The 21,530-nt window shown below is 40.7% G+C and overlaps 2 protein-coding genes across 2 annotated transcripts in view; one reads left to right on the top strand and one right to left on the bottom strand.

The window, feature by feature from the left end:
• Positions 1-2,591: 2,591 nt before the first annotated feature.
• Positions 2,592-6,890, bottom strand: cep57l1 (centrosomal protein 57, like 1). The gene is made up of 11 exons (XM_030404931.1): positions 6,870-6,890; positions 5,343-5,514; positions 5,066-5,254; positions 4,832-4,953; positions 4,498-4,611; positions 4,327-4,404; positions 3,954-4,040; positions 3,777-3,851; positions 3,402-3,664; positions 3,176-3,320; positions 2,592-3,078 (listed from the first exon to the last, which is right to left on the bottom strand). Exons 1-11 carry the CDS (start codon positions 6,888-6,890, stop codon positions 2,890-2,892), a joined length of 1,455 nt encoding a protein of 484 aa, XP_030260791.1. The 3' UTR covers positions 2,592-2,889.
• A 1,882-nt stretch (positions 6,891-8,772) lies between these two features.
• sesn1 (sestrin 1) overlaps positions 8,773-21,530 on the top strand; it is a 60,132-nt gene continuing 47,374 nt past the window's right edge. The window contains exons 1-2 of the mRNA XM_030404857.1: positions 8,773-8,886; positions 9,773-10,086. Of these exons, the coding sequence (XP_030260717.1) occupies positions 9,808-10,086 (279 nt within the window). The 5' untranslated portion in view covers positions 8,773-8,886; positions 9,773-9,807. The remainder of the gene's footprint in view (positions 8,887-9,772; positions 10,087-21,530) is intronic.

Here is a 21,530-nt window from a genome sequence, read left to right as displayed (position 1 = left end):
GTTGAAATCACAAAATGGCTGAGTGCAGTATCCAAATATCGTGATCAGGAGCTGCATTTTTTTCATGAGGGTAAAACTGAATAAAGTACTGCAGAGACGCCCTGGCTTACAAAACATTTAGAAAGCATGATTGGTTGGGAATACCCAAACAAATGTCACATCACTTACATTTTATGTGGTTCAAATGATTATTTTGATACAAAGAGGATCACTCCCACTAGACGCAAATCATAAATTGCATATCATTTGTTTACCATATCATGCAGCCTTATATTTAAGGAGTCCCTTTCCCAAAAAGGTTGAGAAAACTACTGTTAATGATAAAAAAAATGTGTTTTTTAGTGCCCCACTTTTGGCTTACACAAACTCATAGCCCTGCTCTGTATGGTCACAGCGTTTCTTTAAGTCGACATACATTATCTTGTACATAATAAAGTTTAATGAGTGGGCTAACACTTGAATTGGTTCTCAGCTGGGTGATGATAACCTCTGTACACATAATTTGTTGCATTGTCTTGATTTCTTACATTATAGTTGTTGTGAATGCTTTCTTAATTTCTTGTGTGATAAAAAATACTCTTTAAATAAATGATACCTAGTTATTTATTATGTTTCTTTATCTGAGCACAGAGTTACACTTTGTAAAGGAAGTCACTAAATTAAGGGAACTTGGCATCCTACCATTTTGGATCTGAGCAGTACAACAGGTGTTTGCTTTTGGCCCATGGCCTACAGTTGGTTTCTTGGACTTGCGAGGGGAAAACGCATTAAGCACCTCTGAGCTTAACGTTATTACTTTTTGTTTATGATAGCAATCAACAAAGCTCATCAATAACAAAGGCATTATTTAGTATAAAATACCACTAACAGTCTGAAGGTGTAATTGGCAGCTAAAACCAAAGGAACCAGCACTCTGTCAAAAACAACCCGTTTGTATTTCCCCGTGTTGTGTTCCTGACAGGACGCACACACAGCTTCCAAGGTCACAGCAAGGTTCTGCTTATGCAGCAAAATCTGTTAGGTCTAAAGGAAATGTAAGAGTGCACGCTCAAGTATCATGGTCCGTTCACTTGACTACATTCTTGGATAAGGTGTGTGCGAACACGATGTGTTTTCTGCAGAGCAGACTGTTATTCTTCCAGTGGCCCACAGTCCCCAGCTGGTACAGTTTCCCAGAACCAAAGAGAGTGTCAGGAGTTTTTTTGGACAGCCGCACCGCAATTTCTCTCTCGTGTGCCCATTAAAAACAATCTGCAACCCTGCACTTAGTACAGCGTGTGCTGTTACTGGACAGAGATACAGAAGCTTTGCTACTCAAGGACATCTCCTATGAGTCTTGGATAGTCAGTTACTTTTCAGCAACCAGGATACTCACCGACTTTGCTCCATGTAAACCTGATTGTGGTCAAATATACTCCTTTTTTATTTGACTACACTGTAGATATATGTTCATAAGATAACAGACTAGTAGCTGTTTACAGGCAATCCTTTCACACACCCACAACAACATGCCGTACGCAGACTCATATCTCCTCAGCCCTCCTACATACAAGCTCTCTGAGCACACCACTGCTATTCAACCCCGCACAAAAAGATGGGTGTGCAGTCACAAGGTATCAGAGCTGCATGGTCATCATGGAGATGTATGTGGGCATGGAGGGGTCTAACCAGATTGCCGTGTCCAGTCATGCTCTGTAATCTAATATGGAAGCACAGAGAAACAATGCATTAGGTTTAGTGTCTCTCATACTCCAGCTCAGGCCATTTAGCCACGCAGTGAACTCCCGAGTCATGCCAAGAATACCAGGACCGACCTAGATAATGAACTGAAAAGGCTAACAATCAGCTGTTTTCTTCTCCCATGACCTGGGGAGTTGGATGGGCTGGTTAGGGATGTTTTATTTTAACAAACTGTGACTAAAAACTTAGTGTAGAGCTGGTGGTTTAGGGGGTTGACTTGAGATCAGCTTAATGGTCAAAAATGCTTCTTACTAATCAAAAATGTGACCTTATAAGATTACAGAAAATTTTACCAAGGCCCGATAATGAGGAGATAACGCAGGAATGTTATGAGACAGCTTCACATGAGAGAGAGCACGGAATAAAAAACCGTCAGCCACGCAAAAAATGTCAGACCAGCCTGCAATTAAGATGAGTAACAGTTTTCATAGTTGAATTTAAGAGAATTGAGATGTTTTGGCTGTGTGCAATAGCAAAATCCTGTGTCAAAAAGCAGTTCCTCCCAATTGTGCACAGCGATAAAAACCACATCCGTTTGTCCTGTGGTCGGGGCTACATTTACTCAGCTGTCCAGCCAGCTGCTGTAGCTGAGTTCACAAAGCAGTCGCTCCATTTCAATTATAGACTGTTCAAGACAGTAGGAGCTTGATGCTGCACATAACATATGATATGTCTTATTATTATACATGCAGCTGTATGGTGTGTCAGGGGTCAAAGCCTTCACAGTCGCAAAAATGACATTAGCTGAGCGCTGCCACCTAGTGGCTCTCACTATGAAGTCCATACAGAGGTGCAGAGTTGGAGAGAAACATTTGTGTTGGCAGCAGTGAAATATGAACAAAAACATTATGTAGAGTGAATACATTTATTAAAGTCTTTAAATATTAAAAATAGATTACTCCAGCTTCATTTGAGACTACAGGCCCTCTACCTATGAAGGAAACTGTATGTGCAAGATTTCATTGCTTAATAGGTTTGATGAGTAACTCAATCAATCACTTTATCCCCTCTTTTCATTTGTGACTAAAAATGTACAAGAGGCCGTTTGAAGAGTCGGGAAATCAGCCTGCAAAGAAACAGAGGGGAGTCTTGTGTTCCAGCCAGCTGTAGTATCAAAAGCCCATACACAGAAAGGTCTTTCAGAGAATCTCATGTTTCCCAGGAGAGGTCGTCTTGTTTCAGGCTGTTTCTGAACTTCTGTGTTTCTCTGAGAAGCTGCAGGTTGTTTTGAGCGGTCAAGCCTTTCTTTGCTTTACACTTAGCCTTAACAGGAGGCTTGATCAATTTCTTGGCTGCGTGTTCCTCAGCAGGTGGCTGGTTCTGGGTCATTTTATGGACCTGTGCAGGAACGAAAGACAGAAAACATGAGTGACCCACACTATCTACACAAGTAGGAACGATGCCACTGGATTTCACTGAGCGTTGGTCTACATACTGTCCGCTGGTGTTTGCGGAGCTTGGTGATCTGAGCTCCCTTCTCCTCCATCCTGGCGACTAACCGCTCTAGTTCTCTCTGCAGATCCTGCCTATGCTCGCGCTCTTGGGTTGCGTCTATCTGACCCACCAACTCCTGATGCTCACTGGGAAGAAAAATAAATAGATTTAACAACATAAATGAATGTGTGAAATTTAAACAAAACTGCTGAAAAAAGCTAACTCACAAGCTCATCTGTCCGAGCTCGTCCTGCAGAGCCAACAGCAGGTCAGACAGCGAGCCCAGTGACCGTTCTGCTTGGTCGAGCTCCCCGTCAGGTTTGTAAGAGGTGCTGGAAGGTGGAGAAAAGTCCTTTTGGAGGCTTTTCCTGGCTCCACAAGCAGATTTGTGCAGAGCGCTCATTCGCTCACACAGCTGAGGCTGATGGTGCTTCATCATGTGAAGGATACTTTGTACATTGGCGTGGACTGAGTGGCTTGGGCTCGTCGACTGTGACAGGTAGGAAACCAAAATAAGTCAAGAAAAGGACACAACAACAATAATAATAATAATGATAAGTGTTTTTTTGGGTAGTTGCATCAGAGCAACAGAACTGACTTACAGTTCCTGCAACAAAGGGCATTTTGTTGTGCCTTAAGCTGCTTGGTGATGCCCGCTCATTCTGTCTGGAGGTTTTCTGAGGTAGAAGAGAGCCGTTAATAGGACGATGTGCAAACACATATGTTTATCATTAACTAACTACAAGCGGTTTATTAGCTCTGTTAGTAAGAAAGGTTACCTTGGTGGTCCTGGTTTTCTTCTTTAGCTTGATCTCTTCAGAAGTTGGCACAGACAATCGCAGGTTGATGTCCAGCTCCCTCTGCAGCTGTGGACATTAAAATATCATGGTTAAAGTCAGAACAAACTAATTTCTTTTTTCTGTTCCTCTTTCAGGATTCTTTGCTGGCATGTTACCACTATGAGGGAGTGGATATAATCTAACTCCAAAACCACTAGGGAACATTTAATAGGAAGATAATGTAATGTTGATATAACCCCCCCCCCCCAAAATATAAATAAAATTGCATTTATTGCAAAATATGTGCATGAAGGTAAAGTAAAAAATTTTTGTTACTTCTGAGAGCTAATTGAGTAAGTGCTTGTGAACTAACCATGTCTGCTTTCTCCTGCACAAGCTGGCGTTCATGTTCCTCTTTCAGTAGTTTTTGCTCCAAAATAGAAAGCTTCGCCTGAAAACATAATGAGATTGAAATGGTGATTCTATCATTCAGCTTGTGATGATCATTAGTGCCGAGACGATCAATTGGAAAACCGTGATTTACCTCCGCCAAAGCTTGGGTCCTGCTCAATTTAAGACATTCCGATTCAAGTTTCTCCAGCTTCTCCCGCTGAGATTGGCTGTTTGAGCTGCTTGGCCGCTGGTTCTGCAGTGAAGCCTAGTGGAGAGGTAAACAGAGATTATACAGTATGGTGGTCTAGCAACATTCATTTATGCCACTTACACTGCAGAAATGCAAGGAAGTTACGGAACACAGATGGGGAAGGAAGTTAGGATATAAATATCACTTGTTACCTTTTTTGTGAGCAATTTTATTTAGAAGAGATTAATATATTATTAAGATATTCTGTTTCTCTCAGTTTGAGGCCTTTTACTACCTGGTCCTCCATGAGAGCGTTCTTCTCCTTCTTAGCATTTTCAACCATCTTCCTCATATAGTCCAGCTGCTTCTCAAGTACCTTACACCTAGCCTCTGCAGACTGCAGCTTTGAGTCGATCTCTGTTGGCATGAATACAGACACAACTATTGCAAAACATCTGAAGGAAAAAAACTTTTCATAACGCCTGAGAAAATAGTAGTGGGCTCTTTCTTTAAAGCCTCCATCACTTACCTTGCTTTTCAGATTTATCTGTCTCAGGCAGGCTGGCTACTGGTTGACCAGGCATCGTGTAAGATGCTGTGAGCTGCTCATGATTCTGAGCATCATGGGAGAACTGCTTGTAGCTCTTCTCTGCTTGCTTCCTTTCCAGTTCCAACCGCCTGATTTTCTGCTGGAGGGTCTTCAGTGCATCAACAACAGCTGGAAAACAGAGAAGCATACCTGGTCATTGTAGAAGGAGGTCGCCATGACGAAAAACATATCATGAGACTAGAAGCTTGTGTCATACCTCTGCTGTCAACATTAGGTTTGGATTGAGATTCCCGCGGACTGTTCATCTCTGCGTCCATGCTCATGGATGATTGCGCAGGGAACTCCAGCTGTCTTGGTTTTGGTATTATCCTGTCCGGAGGCTGGTAATAGCTACCGATGTAACTATTTTTGGAGGGTGAGTCTAAAATCTAAAGACAAGAAGAGGTGGCAGTTACAACAAATTATATACTATATTTACATTTTGTAGGGGTAAACTGACTATCTGTCCTGGCTAATTATTGGGGATGATAAAAATTCCCTTTTCTGCCCCAGATTTCTGATTTTTTTCCAAAGGTGATTGAATGTTTTGGCCCTTTATCCTCCACAGTTAAACCTACTCTCCTCAAATTTGGTTGTTTTATGAGTCAGACTATGACTCATGACCAGCATGTTAACAGTTTGGTTCGTTCATGTTTTAATCAGTTGAGAAACATTGCCAAACTCAGGCCGCTGTCCCAAAACCTCAGCTGGAAATGATCATTCATGCATTTATTTCTTCACAACTTGATTACTGCAACTCACTTTTTCCACCTATCTAAGCAAAACTTCCATAAACCATTTACAAGTTTTATCACAGCTGCCAAACTTTTGACCAAGATCACTGAAAGATCTCGTGTCCCACCAATCCTTTCGCCTTTACACTGGTTGTCCATACAACTGAGAATTTAGTCCAAGATCATTGTAATCACATTTAGGGCCTTGCATGGTGAGGCACCAAGCTACAATAGCTTCTAATGACCTATAACACAAGTAGAACTCTGAGGTCCACTGGCCAGGGATGTTAACTGTTCCTAGCACCAGGCTACAGACAAAAGGAGACTGTGCTTTTGAGGTAGTAACTCCTACACTCTGAGACCTTCTTTGCACTGAATTTACGTAATGTGGACACAGTTGACACATTTAAAAAAGCAGCTAAACGCTAATTTATTGAAACATGCTTTTGATTAACGTGTCTGCTATTTTGTATTGCTATGTTTAACCCTATAGATTATCTTGCTGACAGATTGCTTTATGCTCTGTTGCTCTGTTTGTGTTTTCTTCATTTTATTGCTGTGAAGCACTTTATGACGTTCTGCTCTTGAAAGGTGTTGTATAAATAAACGTATTCTTAGGATTATTATTTACATTTCTGTTGGTAAACTACACTTAACATTGCACTTTCCCCCAGTGACACAGTTTTCTGCATCAAGAGGGCTGTTGTACGAACAAGCCCAGTTACGCTCCTAAAAGCATCAGGAATTTAAAAACTGCTAACGTTTCGCAAACAATAACACGCCGATTTATTGACAGATAACGTCCAGATAAGATGTATTCTTATCATAAAGCAGCGACGACATCCATTTGCAACCGCCCTCCCCTATGTTCAAGCTATATAAACGTAAAAAAAGAATAGAAAAGCCTCTTCTTACAACCTAGCAGCTAGCAACAAGTGAGCGAAAGTAAACAATGCTGCAGCTAATGTGTTAGCCACATTCGCAGCTAACGGCTGACGAGCGAGTATTACCTGGTCGTAATGAGTCTCCATTTTGTAACACAGAGGACAATAGTCGTTTCAAACGATCATATGCTTCTATATAATATAATCAGACTGATTGTGTTAGTTGTAAATAATTCAATATTGCTGTCTGATTTCTTCGTGCAACTCAGTTGTCCTGTCACCATGAGGAAGTCCGAACATTTTAAATTTCCCTCCTCTTTGCCGCTCTCGTCACAGAGGTTCCGCCTGCGCACTGTTCCATCTCCCACTTCCCAGGTCTACAATGTGCCAGACGAATCAGTGTTATTTAACAGAAAAACCCACATTTTATTAAGGTTTGGTCACAGAGATACCATTCAAGATTATTTAGATCAAAGGAAACAAGTTAACATTATTAGAATTTCATCTCCCCCTTCTGCTTCCCTCTATCATATTTGACCAGGCTGTAGATTTTATCTCAATACAATTTAAGTGTTCAAATATTTAAATTAATCAACCAGACTACATGTTCAAATACATTTCAATTAGCGGTTTCATGTTCAAGTACAAACATACACTTTGGTAAGTTGGCTTCTTTGCATCAAGATATTTATTATGTGAGTGAGTGATCTTTTTTACATGAAGTGCTTTAAATGCTCATTGTGTGTGTAATACACCTTCCCTTTCAGAGAATCTGAACTAATTGTAAATCAATCCAAAATCTATTCTGCGTTTTACTTTTTGATTAAAGTTTGATTGAAGTAATCCTAATGAAAAAATAATAGAAATATTAATTCCCACACACTGATTTGTTAAAAAAGGTATTTGATAATAATAATGATAAGGAAAATAAAAATGATAATGATAATAATAACATTTTTTCATTGGAATTGATTTTGGGAGGATTTGATTGCCTGCACCATAAAAAAGCATGTGGTGTGTATGCTGTTGTCCACTCACCTTGAGTAATGTCATCACAAGTACACTGATATTTAAAATATTTAATCATTTCTTAATGTATTGCTGAAAAACTGACCTTATTATTATGCCTTATTTAAAAGAAATGGAGGATGTAAGCAGACATAAGCCCCTCATAACAAAGTTGAGGGTCTCATATCATATTATTATTAGCCTCTATCATATTATTATCACATTATTAGATGCCATTTTTGTCTAACCCCACACATACACACACATCCACCCAGAATACTGAGGACATGACCTCAGTGGCCTTGATTAACACCTTTTATTTAAGAAATAGCCTCTTATGGTCTGCAGCATAATGTGGAGACATGCTGTCTTTCAACTCAATAAAACACTTTTCAGATCTCTGAAGCTATTTTCTGATAGTGCCATGTGTTTAGCCTGTACCTCAATCACCAGTAAACATTTGCACAGCAGCAGTATGCAAATAGTCTGCTGCAGCAAAAAAGCGACGTGCTCACAGTGTGGCAGGTGTGCAGCGCTGAGATAGTGAATTTATCAGGGACAAAACATTTGTCTCTAACATCACAATCCAATTATATCTTCTGTCAGTCATTGTTGACGTGGATATTTGTGTGCTCACACTGTTTAGCTGGCACTGTTAAACGTTTTAATGTGTAGCTTGGCAGTTAAGTTCAATTCAACCGAGGTTAAATGTAAAACAACAAATCAAGTGGAAATGTAGGCTACACCTCCTTCTTTCTCTCCTCTGTCTGCCTTTCAGTTATTTCTGATAAACAAGAGCGGGGAGGGGGGGGGCTGCTGCCGAAATGTATGACGGGAGACGTAGTTCTTCCGAGCTAACATCCACAACACACAATACGCGAGGAGAACTCAACTCCCATAAAACCTTCCCCCGGGAGCTTGGCAACTGGCCTCCGACCAATCATTTGTCAGATCCCACACGGTAACGCCCTCGAATGCCCACGGCCTCCTCTCATTGGCCAAAGCGTTCTGCCGATCAAATGATTACTCTCAAGTTGCCCCCTCCTCTCGTTTCTACCCTGGGACTAGCGTTGCTGGTCAGTGCTGTGTGAAGGCGTCCCGGAGCAGAAGACCAGCGCCAAAGAATGTGGATAAAGTGAGTATTTGAGAATGACACTTTGTGTTTAATGTCCACATCGAAAGGTTTGCATGTAGGGGTTATGTTTTTCGTTTTCGTCCTTTGTACTTTACTGGTGTCTTTGTGAACGGGCAGCTTGGAAGCTTTGCCACGAAAAGGAAGGCAGGGAGAGATTGAATGGACCTCTACTAACTGACAAGTTGCGTATTTGCACATTTTCCAAACATGATATGTCTTACATTTAAAGAAAAAGACATTAACCGCGAAGGAAAAATTGGTAAATATAATTTACAGAGGCAGAAGGAGAGAATGACACTTTAACTGGCAGATTATGATGGCTTGTAAACATCACTATAATAGTCTGCACTTTAGCCGGGCTTATTTTTTTTTTTGGGAGATGATACAGACCAAATGTCAGCATGGTTTAGGTTTAAATCCCTGTATTCCTGCCGATATTTAGCAGTTACGAAATCAGATACACAATTTGTCAGTCATATTCTACACGTTTGAATGTTTTATCATTGAATTAAAACTCTCAACCATTACAGAATTTTCGAGACTATTTATACCATGGTGATCAATTGTGATGTCAGTGTTAGGTCATTTTGGCAGGTAGGGTTTTGCAAATTAAGGCTCAACCATTTGGTGGGGTCTGCTCCCTTACATCAGGATTTTTTTGAGTATGTCTGAGACTATATCGTCTTAGATTTGGATGTAAACACATTTTTGTACAGCAGTTTCTTTTTATTTACAATATGTGTTGATGCTGATATATACATATTTGTACATGGTTTGACACTGAATGTTATATTAGATGCTGTAGAATAACATTAAATCATTGTGAGGGGTTGTTTTGATGCTGTGATGTAAATACGGAGTGTTTCATGTGTTATTTGTTGTGTAGCCTCTTTTAAGACAGCACAAACGTTAGATCAAAAGATGGAAGTGCAGGAACAGGAATCTCTGGGGAGATGGGACGGGCTGGGCAGTCGGGATGCCGTCTCCAGGAACGAAGCCATGGAGAACATCTGCCAGGTGGTCATGAGGAAAGTGGAGGCCATCAAGCCAATACCACTACCGGTCCGGTTATCCCCGGCCTCTGGGTGCCTTCCCACTAGTGACCTGAATGACATCTTGGCTCACGTCCTCATGCTCTCCAAACGGTGTCCCTACGAAGACGTCAGGGAAGGATGCATCCGGCTTCTACAATCCATCCAGGTAAGAGATTCATACAGCTTATAACGAGACCCCGGTGAGCTTTGTGCTCTATGTTGCATTAATCTGTACCAGGCTGTCACTGGTCCTCCCATACCAGTGCTTATGGTATTGTTCTGCTGCCATCTGCTCCCCTCATCACTTCTTCATAAGCATTGCAAACATTGTGGTTGAGTCAGAACGACGTCAAGAGCCAATGCAATGTTTTGTCAAGTGGATTACATTCAGTGACACAACGAGACACCGCAAACTCATTAACACTTAAATACTGCAAGGGTCGAAGCCAAACTTCAGAATAAGATACACGCACAAAGAAAAATAGAGATCTTCACCGATGATTAGACAACATGCACATTTGCACACTTGGCACATGATGCAAGTTTCTTGATTATTAGTCAAATAATAAGCTAATTTAACCTAAGATCACATTGTTAAGGTTTTTAAAAGGCTGCAAATACAGAAATGTCTAATGTATTTTCTATATATGACAAATTTCACTTCTCATGCTTTTTACAATCAAACAATATAATTTAGCTGATGGTCTCAATGTCTAACAATTAATGTAACAGAAGAAAAAATGCCTTAATCACTTTAATTACAAGCAATCAATAGGAAGCCATTTAACACCATTTAACAGTTTCACCATCATGAACTCAGACTAAATAATTGAACACGTAATGCTTAACAATTAAGTTAAATACACTGCGAATAACTAATGATTTCAGTCGTAACTGTCAATATAGATTGCCGCAATTGTCATACAACATATAACATATTGATTGATTCTTCCTGGAAAAAAAACGTCTTTGCCTCTAAAGTACACTTCATGGCTTTATTATATATATTTCATCTGCACAATTTGCTCAAAGGCCTCTGTTCACCAGCACACAGTGAGTTTAACAGGCAATAAAAACTTCTACACTGCACTTATGTGGGTATTTTCAGAGAGCCAAGACATGTTTACTGAAAATACTCAGTGACGCCCTCCATCATCAACATCGTGCCATTATGACAGCCAACATTTCATTTTTTCATCTTATCTTTTTAAACACAATCAAAATGTTTCTTCATTTCTGTTGGTTGTTTAATTTGCTTTTTGTTTGTTTGTTTTCACAATGCTGTTAAAGTGTGACAGTGCACAGGCCTGTTGTTATTTAAATGAAAATGGGTGTAAAATTGCAGCACACATCACAACTACCAGTGATCTTTCTCAACCATCTGCTCACAGAAACATCACATCCTTCTACCAGTTAAAAATCCATGCCAGTGTGATCAGTATGCCATGCAGTTTCTGCGTTGTTATTGCAGATGTGGTGGGGCGTAATCTGGATTCAGGTCACAGCATGTACCTGAATCTGATTCTGTTTTCATGTTGTCGTCAATTCTGTCTGAGCCAGCCTTATTTCCTGATCCCTACTAACACCAGTGAAATCGCTAAGAAGTGGGCAGTAATAAAATGAATGGATATCCACGGCTATGTTATTTGTTAATTAAGGCCGGAGCTGAAGCACACAGAATTTATAATATTTTGACATTGTTTACCTGCAGAGGACAAAATATCTGCTTTATCCAAGCTTTGACGCCGTTTTAGCGGTGGCCTTTTCCCCTTAATGAGTCCTCTAATAACAAACAGAACTAAGCCCAGTGCATTTTGATAGCCTGAGGTGTCGTTCATTCTGGCGAAAATCGACTGTTTGGCAGCTGTATTAATTCCTGTTTGTGCGGAAGTGTTTTTTGGAAGATGGAGGAGAGAGGCAGAGGGAGATGAGAGAGGGAGAAAGCTGCTTTGTGGATTTAGCAGTGCACCACAGTACACACCGTCTGGTATTTTTGAATTATGCTAAGCTGCATTTCCCGTGGGCTTGCCAAAAGGTGCATTTATGAGCCCAATGTGGCAGCTCGTGTCGTTCTGGTCCCACGGTTGAAGAATCCCTTGACCAAAACACACACACACACACACACACACACACACACACACACACACACACACACACACACACACACTGTAAACCCTCGCAGACACTTCACCTTTCTCACATTTCAGTGATGGAAGGGGGTAAGGGAGGGGGGCTCAGGCTCAGACAGACCTCTAATTCCAGCAGATCCGCTGATTAAAGACAAAATCTTTGAAAGCACAGACAGTCCTTTCCTCATGACAACCCCCTCTCTTCTGCAAGAGGAAGGCCTCCTGCTTGGTGACAATAATGTCACAATGTACCGTCATGCCTTGCTTCAAATTTGGCGTGGAACAATTTTTTTGGTGCCCTGTTGTGCGCACCCAGTTCATATTAATGTACAATTTATCAACCTTGAAAGTAAACCCAATAATGATTTCAGAGAGAAGAAATAGGACCTCATCGGCGGGTACAGTATGTCATGAACAAAATTCCAAATTTCCATGGCACTCATGTAGATGAGTTGAATATGAAGAACCTTTAATGAAATGTGTGTACATTCAAAGAAATAAATGCGAAAGCATATTGGCACTCTTTAACTCATTTACAAAATATATGTATCCCCTTTCTTGTATATGAATTATACATGAGAGAAATGTACATGTTTATTATTTGATTGTTTAATCTGAAATAAACAAAGTGTAAAAAAAAAAAAACATGCTTTCTCGATTTTCCGCTAGATCGGGGGCACCCAAACCTTTTCTCTTTTTCCCAACTTGATGCCAAAAGCAGAAACCTACTGTATTGTTTTTCCTTAAAGGACTGAATTCCTGCACAAAGTGTCACATTGTCAGCCATGCTCAGACTACAAAAAATGATGAATAGTAAACGATATAACATCTATGTAAAGAGGACAGTGAGAACACTGCTGATATTATAGTTTTTTGATCAGTTCTGGTTGGCCACATTGAACCTTATGGCAGGACAACTTTGTGTCCTCCCTGTGCTAAACCATTTCCCAGTCAGGAGGAGTAACTTCCTGAAGTACCTGTTGCTTCCCTGGCAACTTTGTTCTGACAACAAGACATCAATACTTTTCTGTGGACAGAGTTAGCTAGCTGTTTCTTCCCTTTTCCAGTCTTTGGATGGCTTCCTGGATCTTGCCAAGCAAAGCTAACAGGCTGCTTGCTGTACCCAGTCTAACTGTCAGTGTGCTGATACATGTTAGTAATTGGATAGTTTACTGCACACAAAACACAAATACATACATATACATTAATATATATTTTTTCTCCTGGTAGCATTCTTTTCCCAGATCAAGGGTTGGGTTGAGCAACCTGAATGAAAAAATCAAGATCCAGAAACATGTCCCGTCGAAGGCCTGAGACATATACTCCTCTATGGTGCTAACAGTTGCCTCACTCACCATTTTCATGCAATCTGAGTCGTTGCTTGTTTTTCGAGGCGCCCTGTGAATGTGCGGAACAAGCTGTGATCACAGATAAAGAAATAAGCTCCAACGTTTGCTGTATTATGTTGCCTCAGTATTGCGAGTCCCAGGGGTTAAAGGTTACGGGGTCGTTGCTGAAAATAGGGTCCTATATGTGCTCGGGGAGGGGTTGAGTTCCCATATGCCGTCCTTGTGTCGAGGTCTTGTAGAGTGAAATACATGGATCAAAATCACTTATGCAATCTTGTACATATGGAGAACATATGTACACACTGTCAGAGGCTCATCCTGGGGTTTGTCAAGGCGGTTGACCTCTCTGAGCTGTATTGATCCAATGCACATATAGGAACACTGGATAGCGATGGGTGAAGACAAACGTAGCCACCCACATGTGCCCATACACACAAATCAGGAGAGACAATAGCAAGTGTTTGTTCTGAGTCTATGAAAGGGGTGGGCAGACTCCATCGTCCCGCTCGCTCTCCGGTCACCATGTTCCCTCACTGGATGAAAGGAGTCCAGTCTTGGGCGGCTGGACAGAGACAGAGAGGGTTTTCTTTGTGTTATGTAATTTCAGCATTGTGTTAGCCCTCTAGCCTAACTTGAATTAAGAGCTACTCTCAAAAGATCAACCTGTTCTTGTGATGCAGGCTGGCGCTGCTCAGATTCCAGAGAATTTGTCCACATGTACAGCTTACAGGGATGAAATGATGTTGTAGAGAGCGTACAGTGAATACCAAATGGACTTAGTGTCTCTTTGAATTTGATCCAGTCCAGTCCTGTGTGCACATCCAACCGGCAGTGCAGTCCAATAATTTTAAGTCTGACTTTTTTGCCTCTCACTTTCATTAGAAAATCGCAGAATAAAATATAATGAAATATACTGGAGGACTTCAGCATCTTACTTTGTTAGTATTGCGGCTTGTTCCACAACTAATTTCCTAATGCACAATTCAGCATTGTACACAAGTGCACAGCCCCACTTTGTGCCTCTCATGTATTATCATTCGAGTCACATAGCTGAGCATCTGTTTTCTGAAAGAGAAATCCCTGGCAGTCTCTCAAAAAAAACCAGAAGGGTGTTTGACAACATTTACTGCAGTTTCAAATGTCTTTCCAGAGTCATCAGTGCCTCCTTTGTGCACAAGGATGAAAAATATTTAGTGTCCTGGAAAAAGATTTCTTTTAACCAGTTTCTGAAGTTGTGACTGTTTTTTGTTTGTTTCTGGTTTCTTTCTCCATTTATAACATTTAACTAGATATCTTTGGGTTGAGGACAAAATGAAACAGTTGATGTCGTCATCCTAGACTCTGACAATGAATGATTATAGCTCTAAACACTTTATATTTTCCAGCCTCTCATGCTACAAAATGAGCATATATCTCCTTTTGTATTTGGCGATGGAGTTGCATTTTTGAAAATGAGTTAGAAATCTTTTTTTTTCCTCTGCAGCAGACAGAACATTTATTGACCCAGATTAGAAGAGACAAGATATTCATGTTTTAGAGATTTTTATAAACCATTAATGTTGTCATTGAAGCGAAACCTTTGGAGTACACTTCAGCCCACCTGTTTCCCTCAGAGGAAGGCAAGGGCTGTAGATGCTTCAAGATGCTGCTCCTCATTTTTTACACATACTTATTTAGCTAATTATGGACATTTAGGATGACTCAGCAGCCTCTGTAATAAACACTTGTGTGTGATTAATTAAGTAAAATGGCTTCCTGGATCTGGCCTCCTCCCAGAATAACCTAGAACACATTTCTGTCCTCTTGTGGATAGCTGTTTGCAGGATGTTGGAGATGACATCGGATATTGATCACATTGCTTTTTTTCAGGATTAAGAAGTGCACGTTGTCTCTGTTGTACAGGTTTTGAAGGACGTGCACTACCTCGTGTCCTGTGATTTGATTCTTAAAGATACTGTTGCATGGTACGTGACTGAAGTTTGTTCTTGCGTTGAGGCTGTATAAACAAACTTGACTTGTCTACCTTGACAGACAGCAGTGTTGGCAGATGCAATATTGCTTTTCTGAGAGGACAGAATCAAAGTCCACTTGCAGACTGTGGCTTTAGTTCAGAGAACTGTTGAAGTTTTCTCCTTTTTTATGCTTTTTTGCATGACTGTGAGTTTATATGTGCCTGTATGTGTCTGTGTGTTTATGTGCATGCCTCCAGTCCTCTCCGGGCTACCTCTGCTTACTCTGTAAATAGAGTGAGGACCCATGGAGCGAGGGCCCTGTGGTCTGTGCAGATCGGCTGGATCACAGGCGATCTCTTCTTGAACCAGGTCAGACAAATTGCATATCGAGGGGGGGAGAGAATGCAGCAGCAGCAGCAGGCAGTGACCTTTGGCACAGTAACTGTACAGTGAAGTACTCCATGGATATGGAAGAAGTGGTAGAGGAATAAAGCTGTGGATTTACAGCTGTCAGCCAGCTGGGCAGAGTGATGATGGGACAGTGTTGATAGGAGCACTGGCAGTGTGTCTGTGGGATGTTCAATCTCACTAAGACACACAAAGCTTTATGTTGCAATCAAATTGTGGCCACTTAAGGCTTCAATACAGTCCTTAAAGGCTCTTATAATATTGATTGTTTTCGGCCCCGGTGATGCTGATACTAGTAAGGATGGCTGCACAGTGTTGTAGCTAGGGCTGCAACTATCATTTAATTTCATTATTAATCAATTTACTGATAAGAATTTAGAAAAAGGCTCATCACAATTTTCCAGAGCACAAAAGTAGTTGCTTTTTTTGCCCAACCAACAGTCCAAAACCAAAAGATCATGCATGACAAAATAAAGAGGCAAATTCTTCCATTTTTTTCGGCCTTTTCGTGGCTTTATTTGATAGTTCAGACAAAGAGCGCCAGTAAGCAGGTTAGAATCGATGCAGCAAGATCATAGCCTCTGTGCATGGGGCGCATGCTCTGGGGTGCAGAGCAAATCATATGTTGAAAAGCAGTTGCAGCCCTCGTTATAACTCTTATTTGATGCATTTTTCTCTCCTTTTTTGCTCTTTGTTGCAGTTTAGAGCTAAAATGATCAATAATTAAATCGATGATTTGATCAACAGAAAATTCTTCAACTGTCTTAGAAGTTGATTAATCATTTCAGCCATTTTCTTTAACAGAAATGTTAATCAAACTGTTGTTTCAGCTTCTCAACTGTGAGGATTTGCTACTTTTCTCTGTTTGATACCATGTGAACAAAATCTCTTTGTCCACACAACAAAAACATCTGAGACGTTAACCAGGACTGTTGGAGTCACCACATATCAACAAAGTATTCGTATGGAGGCGAAATCGAAGCAGGGAGCTCGACCTGTCTGTGCATCTGTTATATAGATTAAGTGACTGTTGTTCATCGCATAGGGAAATAACCTGCACAAGAATCTTTGCATTTATACAGCATTCTGACTCTCCAGCACCAAATGTGTGCTCTGTCCGGATATGAGAGCATTTCTAACATGGCAGGAAAGCATATTAACACACAAGCTCCCACTTTGATCCTACAAACACAGACAGACCCCCACCTTCCATTGCAGACTCGGGAAGACTAGAGGAAGGGGGGGTGCATGTGGGAAGTGTGCAACTAGGTCACTGTCAATCCTGTTGTAAGCCTGAATAAATGATAAAAAAAAGCCCCACAATTTTCCGCTACTTTTACGATTATTACACATGCAAAAAATCTCTGAAACCGTCGAAAGAAAAAGAAGAATATCAAATGTCATAATAGCTGTTGTACTAAAACATGAAAATGCTGTATTCTCCTGGCACAGAGGGAGAGAGATGGGCTCGCGTTGGGCACGGGTTTTTGCAGAGCCTAAGCAGTCGTCATGGTACCAGTGGCATGAGGTGCAATGATGGGGTGGGTTGGTTGACGTCGTTACTCTGGGGGTGGGGGTGCTGGCTTGTCTGCGATTATTTCTGGCCTTGCCATTCAGGAACCAAGAGAGAGAAGGAGGGGAGGGAGGTGCAAGAGTGGGACAGAAAGTGGAAAAGAGACGTGATATCTGTGTACTGAAGGTTGAGCAAGAGATGGAGGGGAAAGTAACAGTGACTGAATGGATCATGTAGTCGTAGGAGAGGTGAAGGGGTGAAAACGGTGTAGGAGATGGAACAAACACGGTCTCTCTGTATTCATTCAGCAACCTCCAGTGGAAAACTACCCGCACACCGAGTATATGAGCCCCGCTCTCCAGCGTCTGGCTTGAAATCTGAGTAATTTCTCTATGCTCGGCATTAAACGTGTAATAGCTTTAAATGTCTATAAGTCATACTAAAGCCTCATAATCAGTTTATAGTCACAACATGAGCCCATATCCATGCTATCCACCCTGACTTGCATTTGTCTCTTTATCAAGCATACATTACAAGGCTCACTTTGTCTCACCCACACACCCCGGGACTGTGAAGAGGGGGGGGGGGTTTGACAGAGGAGGATAGGCGGTGGACAACAGGAACAAAGTATTGCAGCAGGAGGTGGGAAAGAAATAACAAACTCTTTGAAGCACATACAGAAAATGTACATGAATAAAAGAGCTGTCAGTTCAGTGTGTGAAATGATAACAGCCATATTCTCCTGCTCGGCATGCAGGATTTACTGTGTTGCTCCTATCAGGAGATTTAAAAACAGAGATAGGGTGATCACATGGTGCTGTTAAATAAACAACTCTCTCTTTCACTGTCTCTCTCTCTCTCTCTGTCATTGCCATAATGTGATATTTATAACTTGCATATGGAATTAAAGTTCACAAATAATTCATAAAGTAATGCCTTCGGCTGCTTTATTAGCCTTTCCCCCCCCCTTTCTTTCCTCAGCATGTCTCTCACAAGATGTGTCAACTCTCAATTATTGCCAGTAGAAACTTGAAGCTTTTGTAACTGCTGTGGCCATAAGTCGTTCAGGGTAAAAGCCTAAATGTCAAAGAAATCATGTTGTTTTAGCAGTTTAACACCTACCGAGAACAGGTTCATGCACCCGAAACTTCAAGGGTCTTTAAGTTCAGTTGACCCCTTTCATAGAGGAAAGACTCCTCAAAACATGCACAACAAGCACAGGTGTGAATAATAAAATATCTGATGGCTGGGGTCCATTCAGATGTGCCAGTTCAAGGCAGATATGTGACTTAAGTCATTTGGTTCAAGTCTCCAAGTCCGGGGCAAGTCGCAAGTAATTTTTTCTTAAGTAAATCAAATTAAATCAAGTCATTTTTTTTTTTTTTTTTTGGTTTATTTTTCAAGGTGAGTTAGGTCCCAAGTCAAGTCACCTTTTACTAGATACTTAAATGATACTTGATTTGGGTTAGGGTTAGGGGGTTAGGGTTATGATGTTACTGGTCAGTTTATTTAACCTGCCCAAAAAGTATGACAATTATTTGAAATTGTACAATTATAATATTACCGTAATATTATATATTGTTATTAAATATGACATACAAAATACAAACAAAAAAAATGTTAGAAAACACTTTTTCTGAAATCCTTCTAAAACAAAAACTCTAACTTTCAAGTCAAGTTGCAAGTCATCAAAACAATGACTTCAGTAGATTCAGGTCAACACATCTGGAATTGTGCCTGTGGTTCACTGACATAGTTTACTTGGACTCTAATGGAATGGAGCCATCATCACTGCTATTCATTTTTCCTGTTCTTTTCCTGCGTTGACATCCCTAAATGTCTGCATCAAGTCATCATCAAAGACAAAGACTTTTTTTTTCACAGCAGACATTTTGACACGTCACTGTAACAACCACGGGTGTCAATAAGAAAATGAACGATGGCTGAATTCCATTTGGCTTTATAGTAATTAGCCATTGTAAACGGTACAAGTAGCACCTGTGCTTTTCTTATGACAAGCCCAAATGTCTGCTGTAGAAAAACACCTTTCACGTCTTCTTACTGTCCAGCTGTCATAATACACAAGAGATGAGTTGATGAACATGTTGATAATTCTGATCTGAATTACCTTCAATTATTATCGGGTACTCGCAGGATAAGCCTCTACGAGAGCAGAGTCTTTGCTAAGATTCCAGCTCTGCACACTTCTGCCTTCTGTTTTGGTTGTGGCGACACATTATACAAACTAATCATTCATAAGTATACCCTGGCATTTTCGTACAGTGCATCAAAGATGATTGGTGATCTGTTTTGTTATTATTTTTTTCACTCTTGATTTTGACTGTCAGGTTAAATGGAACCCCCTCCTACCTAACTGGGAGAGGTTGCTGAATGCAGCCTAGAAAAGGAAGACCACAGGGAGTAGAGAAAAAAAATAAAAAATAACTCAATTTCTTCTGCATTGCAGGTGAAAATTAATGTTCTTCCTAAAACACTGAAGTGTACAAAACATGACAAAACATGTCCCTTATATGCTGTATTTCTGTAGGCTTTTGATATCCTGAGCACGTATTCACCCAATTGGCCTCATACACATTTCCGAGAGCCCCTGGTCCCTCTGACGCTCTCATCTATCGACTTGTATGCCATCTGTTTAGGATTAATTTGATTGAATTCATAAATTAATGATGAAGCTTATTGTCCAGTGGATCCAGTATTTTAAAAAAAAAAAATCAATAAATGCCTTTTATCCTCCACCCTCCTACTCTTTAATGCTCCGCCTTTTACTTGATGAAACAGAACGGCCCTTTGAGTGGTTTCATCACTCAAGCAGCATATTGGGGGCACTGAAACAGCTGTGGTTCACAGGTGTGGACACAGGAGGGCGCTCCGTACCCATCTTTAGTTTGGTTTTTGCTCTCCTCTCAAGTTGCTGGATGGGAATTTTCCATGCACTGGGCTGAATGCATGCAATGCTGCGCATGATTAAAATTATTTCCTTTTGCCCAGGTCACTGGGCGTTCATCCAGTGTGTGTGTGTGTGTGTGTGTGTGTGTGTGTGTCTGTGTGTGACTTTTTTCTGTGTGTTCAAGTGTGTTGATCTGTCTTCCTTTTTGAGTGTGAGTGTGTGTGTTTACATGTCTTGAGAGATTTATAGCAGTGAGCATGCAGGATTTAGAGGCATCTGCGGATCAGGTCACAAAGCATGAATAGCTCGGTGGCTGCAGTCCAGGCCTCAGTCTGAGGTAGCCCCTATTAGGATACAAACCACACAGGCTCAACACCAGGCTAAACCAGCTGCAGTACACAAACAAAATATTAGGGACACTTGCTCAGATCAGGATGGATTTGTAACTACTGAGATGGATCAATGAATTGTTTGTTGAGTCATTTATCAAGCAAATATACAAAATTTTCACCGGTTCTACACTCTGCTTTGTATGTATATCAAGGGATATCTGAATATCTTTTGTTTTGGGGCCATTGATTTGACAAAAGAAGTATTTTGAGGTCTAGGAAACTGTGATTGTCATATTTTATTACTTTGATATTTCATAGACCAAATGTTACATTGATTACATTTTTTTTTAGCAGATTAGATTTTTGATACTCGAAACACTATATATTTAAGGGTTTTGAGAGTTGGCCTTCCCTAATGTCAAAATAGTAAGTCAAATCGTAAAGATGTATATAGTAGAGCTGCAATGATTAACTATTAAACACCAGCCATTTTGTTGATTCTATTTTATCATTGATGAATCAGTTTGTGTAATTTTTTAAGAGAAAAAAGTCAAAAATTCCAGCTTCGTACATGTGAATATTTTCTTGTTTCTCTCGTCCTCTATGTGAACACAACAAGCCATTTCAGGAGGCCATCTTGGGCTTTTTGGAAACACTGATCTACATGTTTCACCATTTGCCGATATTTCAGAACCGATGGACAGTAAAAATACTTCTCCTAGATGCATCTTTCTCTGCCAATGCATTTGTCTTCTCTGTTACTCGAAAGGCACTTAACTGCTTTCAGTCTTGAAGTCGAAACATTAAACATGCAGCAGGACACACACAGTGCTCACAAGGTCTTGTTCACCCCTGCATCTCATCCAGTCTTTCAAAGACCCCACACTTTGGGACATGAACTTCGCTGTGTCAGCAGCACCTGATGGATCGTTTCCCATTGCAGGCATTGTGTGGTGCTGCTCACCGAGTGGTGTTGCTTCAAGCTTTGCCCCAGTGGCGTGTTGGCTTAGGCCTGGCCA

Source organism: Sparus aurata, chromosome 22, assembly GCF_900880675.1.
Source record: "Sparus aurata chromosome 22, fSpaAur1.1, whole genome shotgun sequence".
Taxonomy (NCBI): domain Eukaryota; kingdom Metazoa; phylum Chordata; class Actinopteri; order Spariformes; family Sparidae; genus Sparus; species Sparus aurata.
The sequence above is the reverse complement of the archived record's forward strand: the minus strand, read 5'-3'. Positions and strand labels throughout refer to the sequence as shown.